The sequence below is a fragment of the Penicillium daleae genome, assembly GCF_028827525.1.
Source record: "Penicillium daleae strain IBT 16125 chromosome Unknown utg000008l_segment0_segment0, whole genome shotgun sequence".
In the NCBI taxonomy this organism is placed as follows: domain Eukaryota; kingdom Fungi; phylum Ascomycota; class Eurotiomycetes; order Eurotiales; family Aspergillaceae; genus Penicillium; species Penicillium daleae.
The window spans coordinates 387,298-400,859 of NW_026623156.1; the positions used below are offsets into that span (position 1 = coordinate 387,298).

The 13,562-nt window shown below is 50.4% G+C and overlaps 5 protein-coding genes across 5 annotated transcripts; 2 read left to right on the forward strand and 3 right to left on the reverse strand.

Moving 5' to 3' along the window:
• Positions 1-4,445: 4,445 nt before the first annotated feature.
• Positions 4,446-6,132, forward strand: N7458_008794 (Aldehyde dehydrogenase NAD(P)-dependent; the record flags this gene model as incomplete). Its single annotated transcript, XM_056912176.1, has 2 exons — positions 4,446-4,478; positions 4,549-6,132. The coding sequence occupies 2 exons, from the start codon at positions 4,446-4,448 to the stop codon at positions 6,130-6,132; spliced, it is 1,617 nt and encodes a 538-aa protein (XP_056761025.1).
• A 369-nt stretch (positions 6,133-6,501) lies between these two features.
• N7458_008795 (putative Rab geranylgeranyl transferase escort protein) lies at positions 6,502-8,416 on the reverse strand (the record flags this gene model as incomplete). The annotated part of the gene is made up of 4 exons (XM_056912177.1): positions 6,502-6,839; positions 7,031-8,098; positions 8,166-8,284; positions 8,343-8,416. The coding sequence occupies 4 exons, from the start codon at positions 8,414-8,416 to the stop codon at positions 6,502-6,504; spliced, it is 1,599 nt and encodes a 532-aa protein (XP_056761026.1).
• A 760-nt stretch (positions 8,417-9,176) lies between these two features.
• On the reverse strand, positions 9,177-9,896 carry N7458_008796 (uncharacterized protein; the record flags this gene model as incomplete). The annotated part of the gene is made up of 1 exon (XM_056912178.1): positions 9,177-9,896. The coding sequence occupies one exon, from the start codon at positions 9,894-9,896 to the stop codon at positions 9,177-9,179; it is 720 nt and encodes a 239-aa protein (XP_056761027.1).
• Positions 9,897-10,711: 815 nt separating this feature from the next.
• cyp1 (putative peptidyl prolyl cis-trans isomerase (CypC)) lies at positions 10,712-11,311 on the reverse strand (the record flags this gene model as incomplete). Its single annotated transcript, XM_056912179.1, has 3 exons — positions 10,712-11,125; positions 11,186-11,227; positions 11,279-11,311. 3 exons carry the CDS (start codon positions 11,309-11,311, stop codon positions 10,712-10,714), a joined length of 489 nt encoding a protein of 162 aa, XP_056761028.1.
• Positions 11,312-11,622: 311 nt separating this feature from the next.
• Positions 11,623-13,497, forward strand: N7458_008798 (aspartic endopeptidase; the record flags this gene model as incomplete). Its single annotated transcript, XM_056912180.1, has 1 exon — positions 11,623-13,497. The coding sequence occupies one exon, from the start codon at positions 11,623-11,625 to the stop codon at positions 13,495-13,497; it is 1,875 nt and encodes a 624-aa protein (XP_056761029.1).
• Positions 13,498-13,562: the final 65 nt, after the last annotated feature.

The following is a 13,562-nucleotide window of genomic DNA, read 5'->3' on the forward strand; positions in this document are numbered from 1 at the left end:
GGGGCGAGAGTGGCCACTGGAAGGCTCCACCGACGCGTGTCCCTTCTGGGTCCCCCCTGCACCCGTTTGACTGGTACCTTTTCTGCACATCTCGACTGTGCACAAACTACGCAACACACCTTCAGCCGCCGCCACCACAACTCCCACGATAGATCTAGGTTTCCTTCGGGGACGATAGACTCCTCCATTTTGATATTCATATACCTCTCTTCTCGCTTGGTGACACAACAGATCCTGAAAAGCTTATCGGCAGATCGTTCCTTCGCGCAAGTGGCGACCAGGCCTCAACTCCATCTTCGCCAGCAAGTGGGCCGGGATCGACAAACCAAAACTTTCGCCCTGGGCTCCGACCGTAAGGAAAATATCCTGCTGGTCGGTTGGAGATTCTTGTCATTTGGTGGGAGCAGATTCTTCCCTTGAATCGGCTGGCCCATGGTTATGGTGGATGAGACAGCTGCGTCATGGGCTTCGTCGTGCTTGTTCTATATATATTAAGCTCATATCACCACCTGGTCCATCTAAATCCTTTCAATCGTCATAACCAGCCGTTGGGGGGGGTTTCACACACAGTGGCCTGGGCCGCTGGGGCTGTTGTGGGGGGGCCTGTCTCCTCCCGCGGTACCTTTAATGAGGGACTGTTCCAAATACAGAAGTAATAATTCACAGGTTACAGTACGCAGGACGCTGCTCTCTTATCAGGCAGAAAAAGAATTACCTAGCGCTAACAATGATGGAACGCGGGTCGAAGCGAGGCCAACTGCTGTGGCAGTTCAAAGTCTTAAATCCAACGAGCGACGAGAAGCTTGAGCCAGATGGATACGCTTCACCCTGCACTCTTTGAAAGATCTGTCCGAATAATGTCTTTCAAATCGTCTCCTCAGAGATCTTGGGAAATCTCTCTCGGGTTGTCTTTTCAATCATGAATGACGAGATCATTCTGAAGTTCGGTTGGAGGAATCAAACTTCTAATGCGCCGCTGTAGACGATTCTGACCTTAACAGACTCCCAAACAGCTACTGGTATCGTCTCTTTGAGATCGTAACTATATAGTTACTCTACCTTGATTACTCTGTAGTCTCGATAGTTACAGAGATCAAGATCCAGTCATCACTGCCTCGAGTATCTCTTCAAAGTATACTTCATAGTCATACATGCTATCCTCCCAGCCTTAGCATCAGCATCAGCATCTGGAAGGCGGATAGAACAAAACACGCGATTCCCACCATCCGTGCACGACTGCACTCAGCCGTAGCCTACGCTAAAGGCCAAGGCTCGCCTTGGCATACGCTGTCACTGGTTTCACAGCGCCCAAAGAAGACGAAAAAACCCTAAACCAGAAGCAAATCATCAAAAAGGGGGCGGCGCAGGCGCGGTAATTTTACAGACCCTGAAAACAAGCGTGTCAGGTTCATGAAGAGTGGAGCCCGGGCCCCTGATCGCCAATCGAGGGCCTCCCCTTGCCCGTGCTGGTGAGAGCGCTCGGAGCCTCCTTTCTACTTTGACTGTGGTGGAAAGGGCTGAATTTCATGTACTCATTGGATAGACTGGGACACGATCAAGGTTGTGCTATCAGGATGGAGGGGAACTGAGAAAGAGTGTATCGATGGGATGACTGGGTAGCGAGCAGGGGCATCACGCTTGACGGTAAAAAAGGGGCTTGACAATGACCAAGTTACTGTAGGTAACTTTGTGTCAAGAGATGTGGACCCGCAAGTAATGATGCAATCTAGCGCCTCTATCGCCATTATTATCCCAATCTCGATTGAAATTGGTCTGGCCCTTTCCTATCGTGAGCCATCTACATGACCTTACTATACTTCTAATGTCCTGATTGATAGTCATGAAGAAGTGAAAGTTAGTCTGCGAACAAGTTTGGAACGCCTTGCCATATTCTCCTTAGCTGCTACGCCGCTTCGAAGACTCGTGAGCTATATGTTTGTGTGATATCCAATCGCCTCGCAGCTGATTGGTTCTTTTTAGCTGGACATACGGAGTACAGGAGAAGGATTTCGTCTCAAGATCCCAGGGTTGAGGACGGGGCGGGATGCCAAGGTTCCGCCCGCATGCCGTGGTCCGCATGCTGTCATGCATGGGGTCCTCTCTTGGATGGGGTAGCCCGTGCCTCTGTTTGTATAGACGCTGGTATCTATATCGACTACTGTATGTAAGCGAGGTTGGATGTAACTGCGGGATGTGTGCTTCGTCTATATCCCTGATGGATTGATCATCGATAGAGAGCAGCCCTAATAACAGTCGATCTGGACCATCAGTCATGGTCTTGTGGTAAGGATTTAAACGGTGCACGCAAGACTGCTGATCACAGATTCAAAAAGGGTTGCCAGACCTTTTGATATAGTGTGACTTGCTATCCTCGCCCGTTAGCTGATTGGTCTATGCATTCCGTTGTCGTCGCAGATTAACGGGATTTACAGTCCTATTTCTTCTCAGGATCTAGCTGCATATATGAGGTCAAGGGTTGGATATCAATGAAGAGATCTACAGACATGAAACAGGCAAGCAGTGACCCGATCCAATAATTGCTAAAACGGACGCGCCTTCTTGGTGAACACGATACATTATTGATCTTGCCCAGTCTCAATCAGGGACATCCGAAGAAAAAGGTATGTGCAATACCATTCTATAAAGTTTGGAACCCCAAGCAAACTTCAAAATCATGTCATCAGCCACACTTTGATAGGGAATCGAGCGATGCTACCTGAGGGATATAGAAGGAGGATTCGCAAGACATGGGAAGGATTTTTGGACTGATCAGAAGTTGAAGTCCATCCAGCTAGACATTCTCTCTGATCTTTTGACCAGGACTGTTGAACTACCTCAGTAGTTTCAGTCCTGTAGTTCCGCATCATCTTTAGGGAATAGGTACTTCAATGAAGAAAGGTCTATAGGATAATCAAACCGACGCCCAAGGTTTCAGGCGTCGCACGAGGATCGCCAACTGACATATCCAATGATTTTCAATAAGTCCGGGGTATCACACGGTCGGCGACGGGGATCGGCCTTTCAATCCTGGCCAAGGGTGCAGTCGGACGGAGATGAAGCTTTCCCGTGGGTGTCACCGTCTCTGCTTCGCCGTGCATAGGTTGGGTGGAGAGGGGGAATTACAGGGTCATCTCCATGGCATTTGCTATGTTGAGTCATTTTCAAGATTTCAACAGGAAATCGGTGAGGCTTTTAAGTGTCGTTGAAGGATTCGTATCCAATTCAACAGATACTGGCCAGTTGTCTTGTCCAGCCCTATCTGGCTGTCTGGCCATCTCCTTGATAGATAGAGGGTATCTGTACAGGATACCCTCAATTCAGTACAGGGGTCGTCTCTATGTCGCTGTAACATAAAGCAGTAACGTGCTTATTCTGCAGGGGCTGTATCAGATCATGTGTTCGACTAGGTGGCTTGATGGTTTTGGTAGTATTAGGGGACAGGGCTGATCAACTGGCTTGATTATTGCCTCATCCCATCCATCACGATTCACTGATTCTTTAGACAGTAGTTACATTATAGGGATTATTAAAATGACTTGCAGAAATCAGGCAGGGGGGAGTTATTATAGGCAGAGAGTCATTTTAATAATCCCCTACATGAACTATTTGCCTCTTTCCGCTATAATAATAATGCATTATAAAATATTCAGCCTTACAAAAAGACTGTCATCATCCAAAATGCGCACTTTCCTACCCAAGCCCCTCACTCGGACACCGCCGACGACCCTCCAATGGCGTCCATCATCTCTTCAAACTTTGCATTTATGCATGGACGGGATGAAAACAACCGATCGCAGCAAATCACCATCATCGGTCACTCGTCCCCTCCGATGCATCGAAATCGAGGTGATTCCGGGCACAGTCAGCGCCGAGCATTGGCAAGTGCCTTTTCCCATCTCAGCTGGCATGTCGAGGAAAGGAAGCATGGGAAATTAATACAAAGACCAAATCAGTTTCACCAGTCGTGTCATATCTGTGGAGAAAGGACCCAAAAGAAGTAAACAAGAATCATAGAGTATTTGGTAGCTTGTAACTGCTGCAAACCAAATCATCATGCTCATCCACTCTCCGTTCCTCGATCCGCTCGGTGGATTGTCTCCTCAATTTACAGAAACTCTGTGCTTATGCCCACTTCTGCACGAGCATCACGCTTGAGCCAACATGGACTCTGGAACCGTGCGCTAATGACAAACTCGATCTCGGTCCGAACGGAGCTGACTCGATTCCAGAATTACCGAGGCACATTATAGTTTCTACACTTGCCCTCGGTGGAAAGGTTGCACGGAGCAATTCGTGAGCACGTCCCGCTGAAACTGAGCTGAGCGGGGCTTCTTGCAGTATCGCCCACTACTTTAAGGTCTTGGAGCTGTCCAGAGTGTCTTAGAATTCCCAGGAGAAAATATCCAACTCTTCGTTCTCCAGAATCCAGCCTCTCGCCGGTCACAATGGCATTCAGCACCGCGGCCGAATTTGATGAGGTACGATGTAGTTGTTCAGGGGCTACATGTACTACAGATGGAGTATACATTGCTAACCAACTGCCCACAGGCCTACCAAACGGTACATGACACATTCGCATCTGGTCTCACCAAAAACAAAGAATGGCGACGCCAGCAACTCAAGCGCACTTGGTGGATGATCGAAGACAACAAGGATCGCATCTGCGCCGCCCTCTATACCGACCTCCACAGACATCGCTATGAAACAGGCCTTGCGGATATTGCAATGCTCCAAAATGACATCCTGCGCACACTCGAGAAGATGGACGAATGGACCAAGGATGAGAAGCCTACCCGTTGGGACATGGTAAACTTCATGGGCGGTACACGAGTACGCAAAGAGCCCAAGGGTGTAGCGCTCATCATCGGCGCCTGGAACTTCCCTTTCCTTCTCTTGCTTCAACCCATGGTCGCTGCGATTGCGGCAGGCTGCGCGATCATTCTGAAACCATCTGATATGGCAGCCGCCTCGCAGGATCTCTTGATGGAGATCATCCCGCAGTATCTGGACCTCAGTGCTATCCGCTGCATCAGCGCTGGGCCGCAGGAGATGCCGCACATTCTGGAGCAGCGCTACGATCATATCTTCTACACTGGATCGGGCAATATTGGCAAGATTGTACATGCGGCGGCTGCGAAGCATCTGACTTCCGTAACGCTTGAGTTGGGAGGTCAAGCCCCGGCTATCGTGACTGCAAAGGCCAATATAGAGTTGTCAGCCAAGCATATCGCTGCCGCCAAATTCACCAATGCAGGCCAGGTAGGACCTCTTGATCAGCAAATTGAAGCATATCTCCCGAAGCCACAATCAACTAACAAGCTCACCCAGGTTTGCCTCAACGTCAACCACGTCGTGGCAGATCCCACCATCCGCGAAGCCCTCGTAACTAACCTGATCAAATACTTCGATAAATTCATGGGCGGCCGCGACACCAGACCCGAATACTACACACACATCGTCAACGAGCGCAACTTCGACCGACTAGACCGACTTTTAACCTCCACATCAGGCAAAATTGTCTACGGCGGCCAACGCGACCGCACAACCCGGTTCTTCGCACCAACCATCGTCACAGACGTCAAACCAGGCGACTCCCTCCTCTCCGAAGAACTTTTCGGCCCAATCTTGCCCATAATGGACGCCGATCTCGATTTTGCATTGAAATACACTCGCGCCGGGGACAGACCCCTCGCTATCTACCCCTTCACACAGAGCCAGATCGAGAAAAGTCGTATTCTGGACGAGACCGAGTCCGGCGGCGTGACATTCAACGATTGTACTTTGCACTTCATGGCGCGCGATGCGCCATTCGGCGGCACCGGTCCCTCCGGTCAGGGCTATTACCACGGTCCGTACGGTATACGTGAATTCTCGCATCTGCGGACGTTTGTGGATGGCATACCGGCGTGGATGGAATGGCTCCTGGATGCGCGATACCCGCCGTACTCGATCGAGAAGCTGAATAAAGTTGCGCCGGCTGTGAAGCCTTCGTTTGACCGGGACGGAAATGATACTTCGCTGGGCCTGGCCAAATGGGTTTTGGGGCTTGGAGCGCTAGTGTTGTCGGTGGCTCTTGTGACGCCGCAACAGCAGGTTCGGTCGGTTTTTGCGCGGCTCGCGAATCGAGGGTGATGGGTGATGGGTGAATAGGTTGTATTTCGGGTTTGTTTGGATATTAGTGATTGTGAATCATTTTGTAAGGACGGATGGATATGGGATATTTGACTTGGGACTTGTGTAGCGTTGAACGCAAATTTTGAGGTTTGATGTATTGAATCTCTTTTCGCTAACTTGACATGCTTTGACCATAATTAGTCCGGAATAAATGGACCCCCTTACTCGAGGCACTCTAGTGCGAATGGATTGTTGAATTAATTAGTTTATATCTACCAAGTATACGGATCTCAGATGAGGTCAGGAGTATGTTCATTCGTATTGGTACTATGTGCAATACCTTCTAGTCAAATGGACCAGGGGCATAAGTCATGAAGTTATGCTACATCAATCATCAGAGGTGCCTTCACGATCCTCGAAGATCATAAACTCATCGTGAGCCACCTCATCTCCTACGATCTTGATCCACGCCTGCTTAATCATATCAACAGTCTCATCCTCAAACGCTAGGTCAAGACTCGGCGGCGGGAAGCTGTAGACATGGGGTGAATGAGTCTGGATGGAGGGTGGTGTCCCACCGTTACTAAGACGGCCCAGCTGGGTGTATCGCATGGACCAAAGAGCAATGGCCTGAGTGCCTTCTGCCTGAAGGAGTCGGTCCACAGCACGCTCGAGCAGAGCATGGCCTTGCGGACCGGAGACAGCAACGCTGCCGTAAATAATACCTGCGATGCTACGCATTAGCACACGAATATAAAATGATGCCAATGAATCAGAAATAAGAGTTGGTGCTCATAATCAGGAAATGATAGATTAGGTTTCATCAATGCGATCAGGCAATGTAGATAAGTAAAGGATAATCATCATACGAGCAGGAGGGAAGGTGACTTGGAACAAGAGGGTCGGAAGCACTTACTCTGTTGTCGTGGGCAATCGCCGGTGTCACTCGAGTGGACCTGGAGGTACACCGGCGGGGATTGAGGGCTGCCCAACGTATCGCCAGGGAACATAAGGACCGCGCTGGCGGGCACGGGTGCACCTTCTGTTGTGACGGGGAAAAGGGATGTGAAGGCTGAAGAAGCGATTGTAATCGACCTTGAAACCTTTGTGCAGGATGGCTGATCTATACTAGGAAGATCCCAGGCAGAACCAATCAGGGTCCGAGATCGAATGGTCTCTCCATTGGAGAGATGCACCTCGACAGGATGTTCTGACTCTGATGAGAGTCCGCCATCTGTAATTGATTGAATGCCTGTATCCAGAGCGTACACAGCTCCCCCGACGGCAGAAGCTCTGCATCCGACTTGGAGGATCTCAGAGCCCCCACCGTACTTCGAGACGACACCTCCGAAGCCAGGTCCCAGAGCACCGATGGAAGCTAGATGCCTCTTGATCCGAGGTACTGCATAGCTGGCAGAAGTGTCCTGCTGGGCCAGCTGTGACAGAGAGAGCGAGAGCAGAGGATCTTGGAGGTCCCGTGGAACACTGAAATTGGAGGACAAGTAGTCCGCAAAGGGCATTGACAGGTCCTCCTTTTCCTCCGTCTCGTCCTGCTCTTCCTCGTCTTGAGGTTTGCTAATTTGTCGCAAGAAACGCATCAGCGTCCTCTTAGACTTCATGCTGATATTGCTATCAGCGAAGACATCTTCGCGATTGCCGGGCACGCGATGGAACAGTCGCGTAGCTCCAAGCTCATGACTTTCAGCATTGGGGGGTTCCGGGGAGTAAATCCACCAGCTGCCAACAGCCATGAACTCCAGCTGGCGGTAGACCTTCGAGGAGATGAGGATGGAAATTAGTTCTGAGCGGGTGTAGAGGAAGTATGGGGAAAGAGAAAGGGTGTAGGCGCGACTAGCAGCCAGCTTCGGACGGTTGTCTGGCGTGCCCTGAGGAAGCTCGCTGGCCGCAGAGTCAACCTGGGAGGAGGCAGACTGGGGTGAGGCTTGGTGGTTGGAGATCTTGGCATCCTCAAATGGAGTCCGACCTGGATCTGCCAGTTGAGACACATCAGCGACCAGCTGGGATGAAGGACACTCGCCGCGGCGACCCACGTTGATTGACACAGTTCATCCACTCCGAAGCCTCGTCCAGACTGAAAGCGGCCTCTGACCCTCCATAGTATGAGTTCTGATCCAAGTGAAGTACCTTCTTTCCCGACCGCGATAGGGCTCTGGACGAGGACGAGGTCAGAGGGTGAACAAAGCCTGTGCTTCACACAAGACACTCACAATGCTAGAAGAGATTGGTCCAGCCCAGTACCTGCAATGATTACATCCCACGGATGCTCTGATAATGACTCCATATTGTCAAAGGCCAGGACTGAGGTCTGAGCTGTAGCAAGTAAGTGCACGAGTTGTACTGAAGCAAGAAGCAGGCCCAACTCTCATCACATTGGGTGGTAGCTCTTCAGACTCTTTGTGAGCATCTCTGGAAGACCATGGGCCAGAAACAAAAATGTTCAGCCCGTGGATTTAAGGATCCAGTGGAGAGAGAAGGAAAGAGATGAAAAAACTCGTGGCCTGTGGAGCTTTTGTGAGGGAAGGCGGTCAGAGCTATACGCGGTCAGAGCTATACTGCCAGCTATGCCATGTTGGATTTAGTTAGCGGGGCTATGGCCAAGTGCAGAAAGCATGCAAAACTGTGGAAAGCTCTCGTCAGGTCAAGAGGCTGCTTTGCATCATGAATGAGGGCTATTTGAATACTATTCAACATATTGTCTCTAAACTTTTGCTTTCCTATTTTCGTGGTACTCGCGAATCGACTGGCATGCGCCTGTTTTGTTGGAACATAGGAAAGTATGAATTGAAGCATTGTAAATCCATCGTAAATACGAAAGAGAAAGTGAAGTCCTGAATACGGAGACAGAGATAAGGCTCAGATAATTCATTTAGTTCACTGGATTAGCTACAGAAAGTAAAGACTTTCGACTATAGTATGCATTCAGCGGGAAATATAGAAGGCAGGGTGCCACAGAGGCTATGTACATATCCACGATGAGGTTCAGACGAGTCAAGACATACTCACGCACCTGAAATCATGTCATAAGTCATTAAGAAGATCTCCTAGGATAGTTGAATAATTGCCGCTGCTCGTCGGGCAATGCGCGTGAGTAAATTAGATTTGTATGCTTGTTCAATTGTGCCTTCAACGAAGCGGTCCTGGCGTTGGATTGCGGTAAGGAGCTTTTCAAGCTGCGCAGGAGTAGCTTGTTCAAGGAGATCATTGTTGTAAAGGGCGATAGCTTCATCAGATTTATTCCAATCGCCCCAGTTGAAGCCTGGCTTGCACCACTCATGAAGAGCATCTAGAATGGATGACTCGATCCTGGCAAAGGATTGACTCTGAGAGAGTAGAGGGGCTATCTGGGCCAGTTTGGTAAGACGTGGGATATCAGAGGGAGCAATCACAGCGCTATGAGAAGCATGAGCGAGAGGCGCGCGAGAGTCGTCCAATATAGCCTTCTGTTCAATCGTGCTGGACAGCGCGAGATGGCTAGGGACATGCAGCACTGGACATTGCGTTGTGAAATAGAGCGCATCTTGCCCAGGATATCGTTTGAACTCCCCTTGAAATAATTCCGCAAGGAAGGAGCGCTGCGCTTGGGTTGTGCCTTGGGTGGCTAGTGCTAGCTCGCCGTTTCGCGCTTCGTAGATGCCTGGTTCACCGCGCCGCGGGGTATCTCGAAAAGTGACCTCAGCCCCCCGGGCGTAGGCAAAGCCAGGCACACGCTCAACGATAGCGCTCGCTATGACTGTAGATGGCGTCGTAATAGTGAGAGGCATGTTAGCAAGCTCGCGATTGAGGGATCGAATGGGAAAAGGGGTGCTAAACGAGGAAGCTCTCTCGAGTCCTCGAGTTCCCGAATCAAATACGATGTACCCGGCTTGTGTTGGTCACCCACCCCCTCTATATTCTAAACCAAATGAAGCTGATACAACACATGACTTTACCTAAGTATCAAGTGTCTGATTCGTAAAACCTCGGACAGTTAGTTGTTCTTGTCTTGTCAACTCCCAGCGACTTGATCTATACATACAACAGACACGTGATTGAAGCTTACTCAGCACGCTTGTGGGCGCCCACTTAAAAGGAAAATTCCTGTCGGCAGAGCTTTCTTTCTCCCATGCCACTCCCAGTGCTTTGCACAGCCCGGCTGCCATGACATGACAATCCCGGGCTTCATGACGAATGCCTTCACTGGTGCTCGTCGTGGGGGTGGCAGATAAGATCTCACTCTGTATCTGCTGCTCTGGATGGAGACATTTGACAGAAGCGGTTCGTTTTGTAGTGATACATTCATTTATTCGTCTACTATCTGGTTTTAAAGGAGTCAGCTCCTCCCATATGATGAATCTCGTAGCTTCGTAGATGGGCGCAAGTCCCGATGCCATGGTCAATGGGCGCGAGCAGGAATATTTTCGAGCTCAACTCGTGCTTAGTGCACTGGCTGCCGCCCCAGTTTGAACCTCTTCTGCCGAAGGACAACTGAACCTCGGTCGCGGGATATGTGTTCGTGGCTGGGTCAGAAAGGAAGGTAGCTGAATCGCAGAGGTGTCCCTCCATTGAGCTGCAATGGAGTTGTATGGACCATGCTGGTTCACGCCTCAGCTCCCTCCTCCACCACTCGAGCCCGAATGATTTTGACTTCATCCATGGGCCGATCCTCGCTGTTTGTCTTGACTAGACCCATGCGTTGGATCACTCGCATCCCACTCTTGACGCGGCCGAAGATTGTGTGCTTCCCGTCTAACCACGGCGTCGGCGCAAGTGTGACAAAGAATTGGCTACCGTTCGTGTTCGGACCGCTGTTCGCCATACTCAAGACGCCTGCGCCGGTATGCTTCAAGTCGTCGCGGATCTCGTCCTCGAATTTCTCGCCATAGATAGAGCTTCCTCCTCGACCTGTGCCGGTAGGATCGCCAGTCTGAACCATGAAGTTGGGGATGATGCGGTGGAAGATCACGTTGTTGTAATAGCCCCTCTGCGCAAGGGTAGCAAAATTCTTGCAAGTCTAAGCAACTCGACTGTTAGTTTCGGAATAGACTTGCTGATCAGGTGGCGATTTACGAACCTTGGGCGCGTGAGTGTTGTAGAGCTCGACAGTGAAGGAGCCCTAGGAAGTGTTAGTCTTTGGTAGGTAACTGTAATGACCTTGAAGTATTACCATTGAGGTATCGAAAACCACGTCTGTTGTCATGATTGAAATTAAGTATGTGTTTTTTCGGGGCCTGGGATCGATAACAAGCTGGGGACAGGTAACAATGGCGCAGGATGAGAGAGAGAGAGACGAAGAGAGGGAAAGTGCAAGAGCTGCGGGACCGGAAGGTGGAGCTTGGCGCGGCATCTCACAGAACATCTGATCCAGCAACCTTCAACATTCCCTCACTCTGCATCTGATGGCCACTATGGAATAAGTCGCTCTTTTATTGTCTTCAGTGTGTCTGTGTTTCTGGCTTCCGTAAGCCATCTGTCTCTCCCCTTGAGCGATCTCTCTCACACCCGGAAACCATGTCGGAAGAGGTCAGCCCCGTCGCGGAGCTGCTTGGGCTCGCAATCTACCATTTTGAACGCCTCAAACCCCTCCTACCGACCTACGGACATTTGCTCGTCGCCTCCCTCTTTCCTATCTGGATTGGCGCGCATGCCTCTCTTTCTCGACCTTCCTCCGCCGCCAAACCTCCCAAGAAAAACAACGAGAAGGATGGAAATAATTCCGATAATGACGAGTCCGACGATGAGTCGGGACCAGTCCAGAAAATGGAGGGACTTGAGCCATCTGATGCTCTCATGTTCCCGTTGACTGCAGGTCTCACTCTAGGAGGCTTGTATCTGGTCATCAAATGGCTGGAAGATCCCGCAATTCTCAACAAGATTCTCAGCTTCTACTTCTCTTGGATGGGTGTATTTTTCGCCATCGCTTTCCTCAAGGATACCTTGTTGATTGCCCGATCGTTTGTCTTTCCGAGGCATTATCACTTCGGGGGGAAGATATGGCATGCAGAACAGTCAGAGCGTACATTTGTTGCTCAATCGGTGAACAACAGGTCAGAGGTCGCGACACATATTCGACACTCGCCTCTCCCTGGAATTTTAGGCGCAGTCCCGCTTCCAAACTGGGTTTTTGCTTTGATGTGGGCTTCTCGCAATGTGTCATATCAACGCCTACGACTGCGGGCTCACATTCGTGGTCTTTTCGATGTCAAAACCCTCGTGGGCCTGCTCGACCTTCTCAGCGGACTCTTTGCTCTTGCTGCTGTGGGGTACTTTGCCTTTGTGACCAAGCCTTGGTGGCTGACCAACTTTCTCGGGTTTAGCTTCAGCTATGGAGCGCTGCAGTTCATGTCACCGTCTACCTTCTGGACGGGCTCGTTGATTCTAGGGTCGTTGTTCTTCTACGATATTTACTTTGTCTTCTTCACCCCGTTGATGGTCACAGTTGCCACCAAACTGGATGTTCCAATCAAGCTTCTTTTCCCTCGACCACCGAGTCCTGGTGAAGAACCCGATGTTCAAGCGTTAGCCATGCTGGGCTTGGGAGATATTGTCATCCCCGGAATGATGATTGGATTGGCATTACGATTTGACCTATTCCTCTACTACCGCCAGAAAGGAATCCAACAAGCGCAGCTCCAAGGCCTCGATGCCAAGGCTGTCAAACCTCAATATCAACGGGCAACTGGATCGTGGGGAGAGCGCTTCTGGGCTCCAGCGGTGAAACCGCAAGTCCCAGAGTTCCAGCCACCATACTCGGACGCGCGATCTTTTCCCAAGGCGTACTTCAAAGCCAGTATTGTTGGATACGTCGTCGGAATGATCACAACTTTACTCGCCATGCAATACTCCAACCATGCCCAGCCCGCCCTGCTATATTTGGTTCCTGGCGTACTGATTTCATTGTGGGGAATGGCGTTCATCCGTGGAGAGACTAGCATCATGTGGGACTTTTCTGATGCAGAAGAAGAGGAGGAGGAGGAAGTGGGCGAAGCCGAAGGCAAGGACAAAAAGTCTGAAAAGGAAAAGAGTGGCGATGCTGCTTCCCAAGAGCATAAGACATTTTTTTCGCGTCTCCTCTCCGGCGATCTTAAGCTTTTCACAACGAGCCCTAATGATGCTCCTCCGGAGAAGGCTCAGCAGGAAAATGACAAGGAGGGCAATAGCAAAGAAGCCCCTGGGGACAAGAATTCGGATGAAGCTGATTCTAAGAAACAGCAGGACAAGGGCGTCAAAGACCAAGGAGGCCTGGAGTTGATCTCATTTTCGATCTCCTTCCCTGAGAAGTCTCAAAAAAAGCCAGTCCTGACTCTGCAGGGCGCTCTACTACAGAAGGAGATTCGATGGTGTCTATTCCCGATGTTGGTGAGTGGAATGATGAACCTCCACTGAAGAAGAGACGTGGAACTCCCAGAAAGCCTGCGATGCATTGATAAGTGCCAGATGGGGGCCGGTGT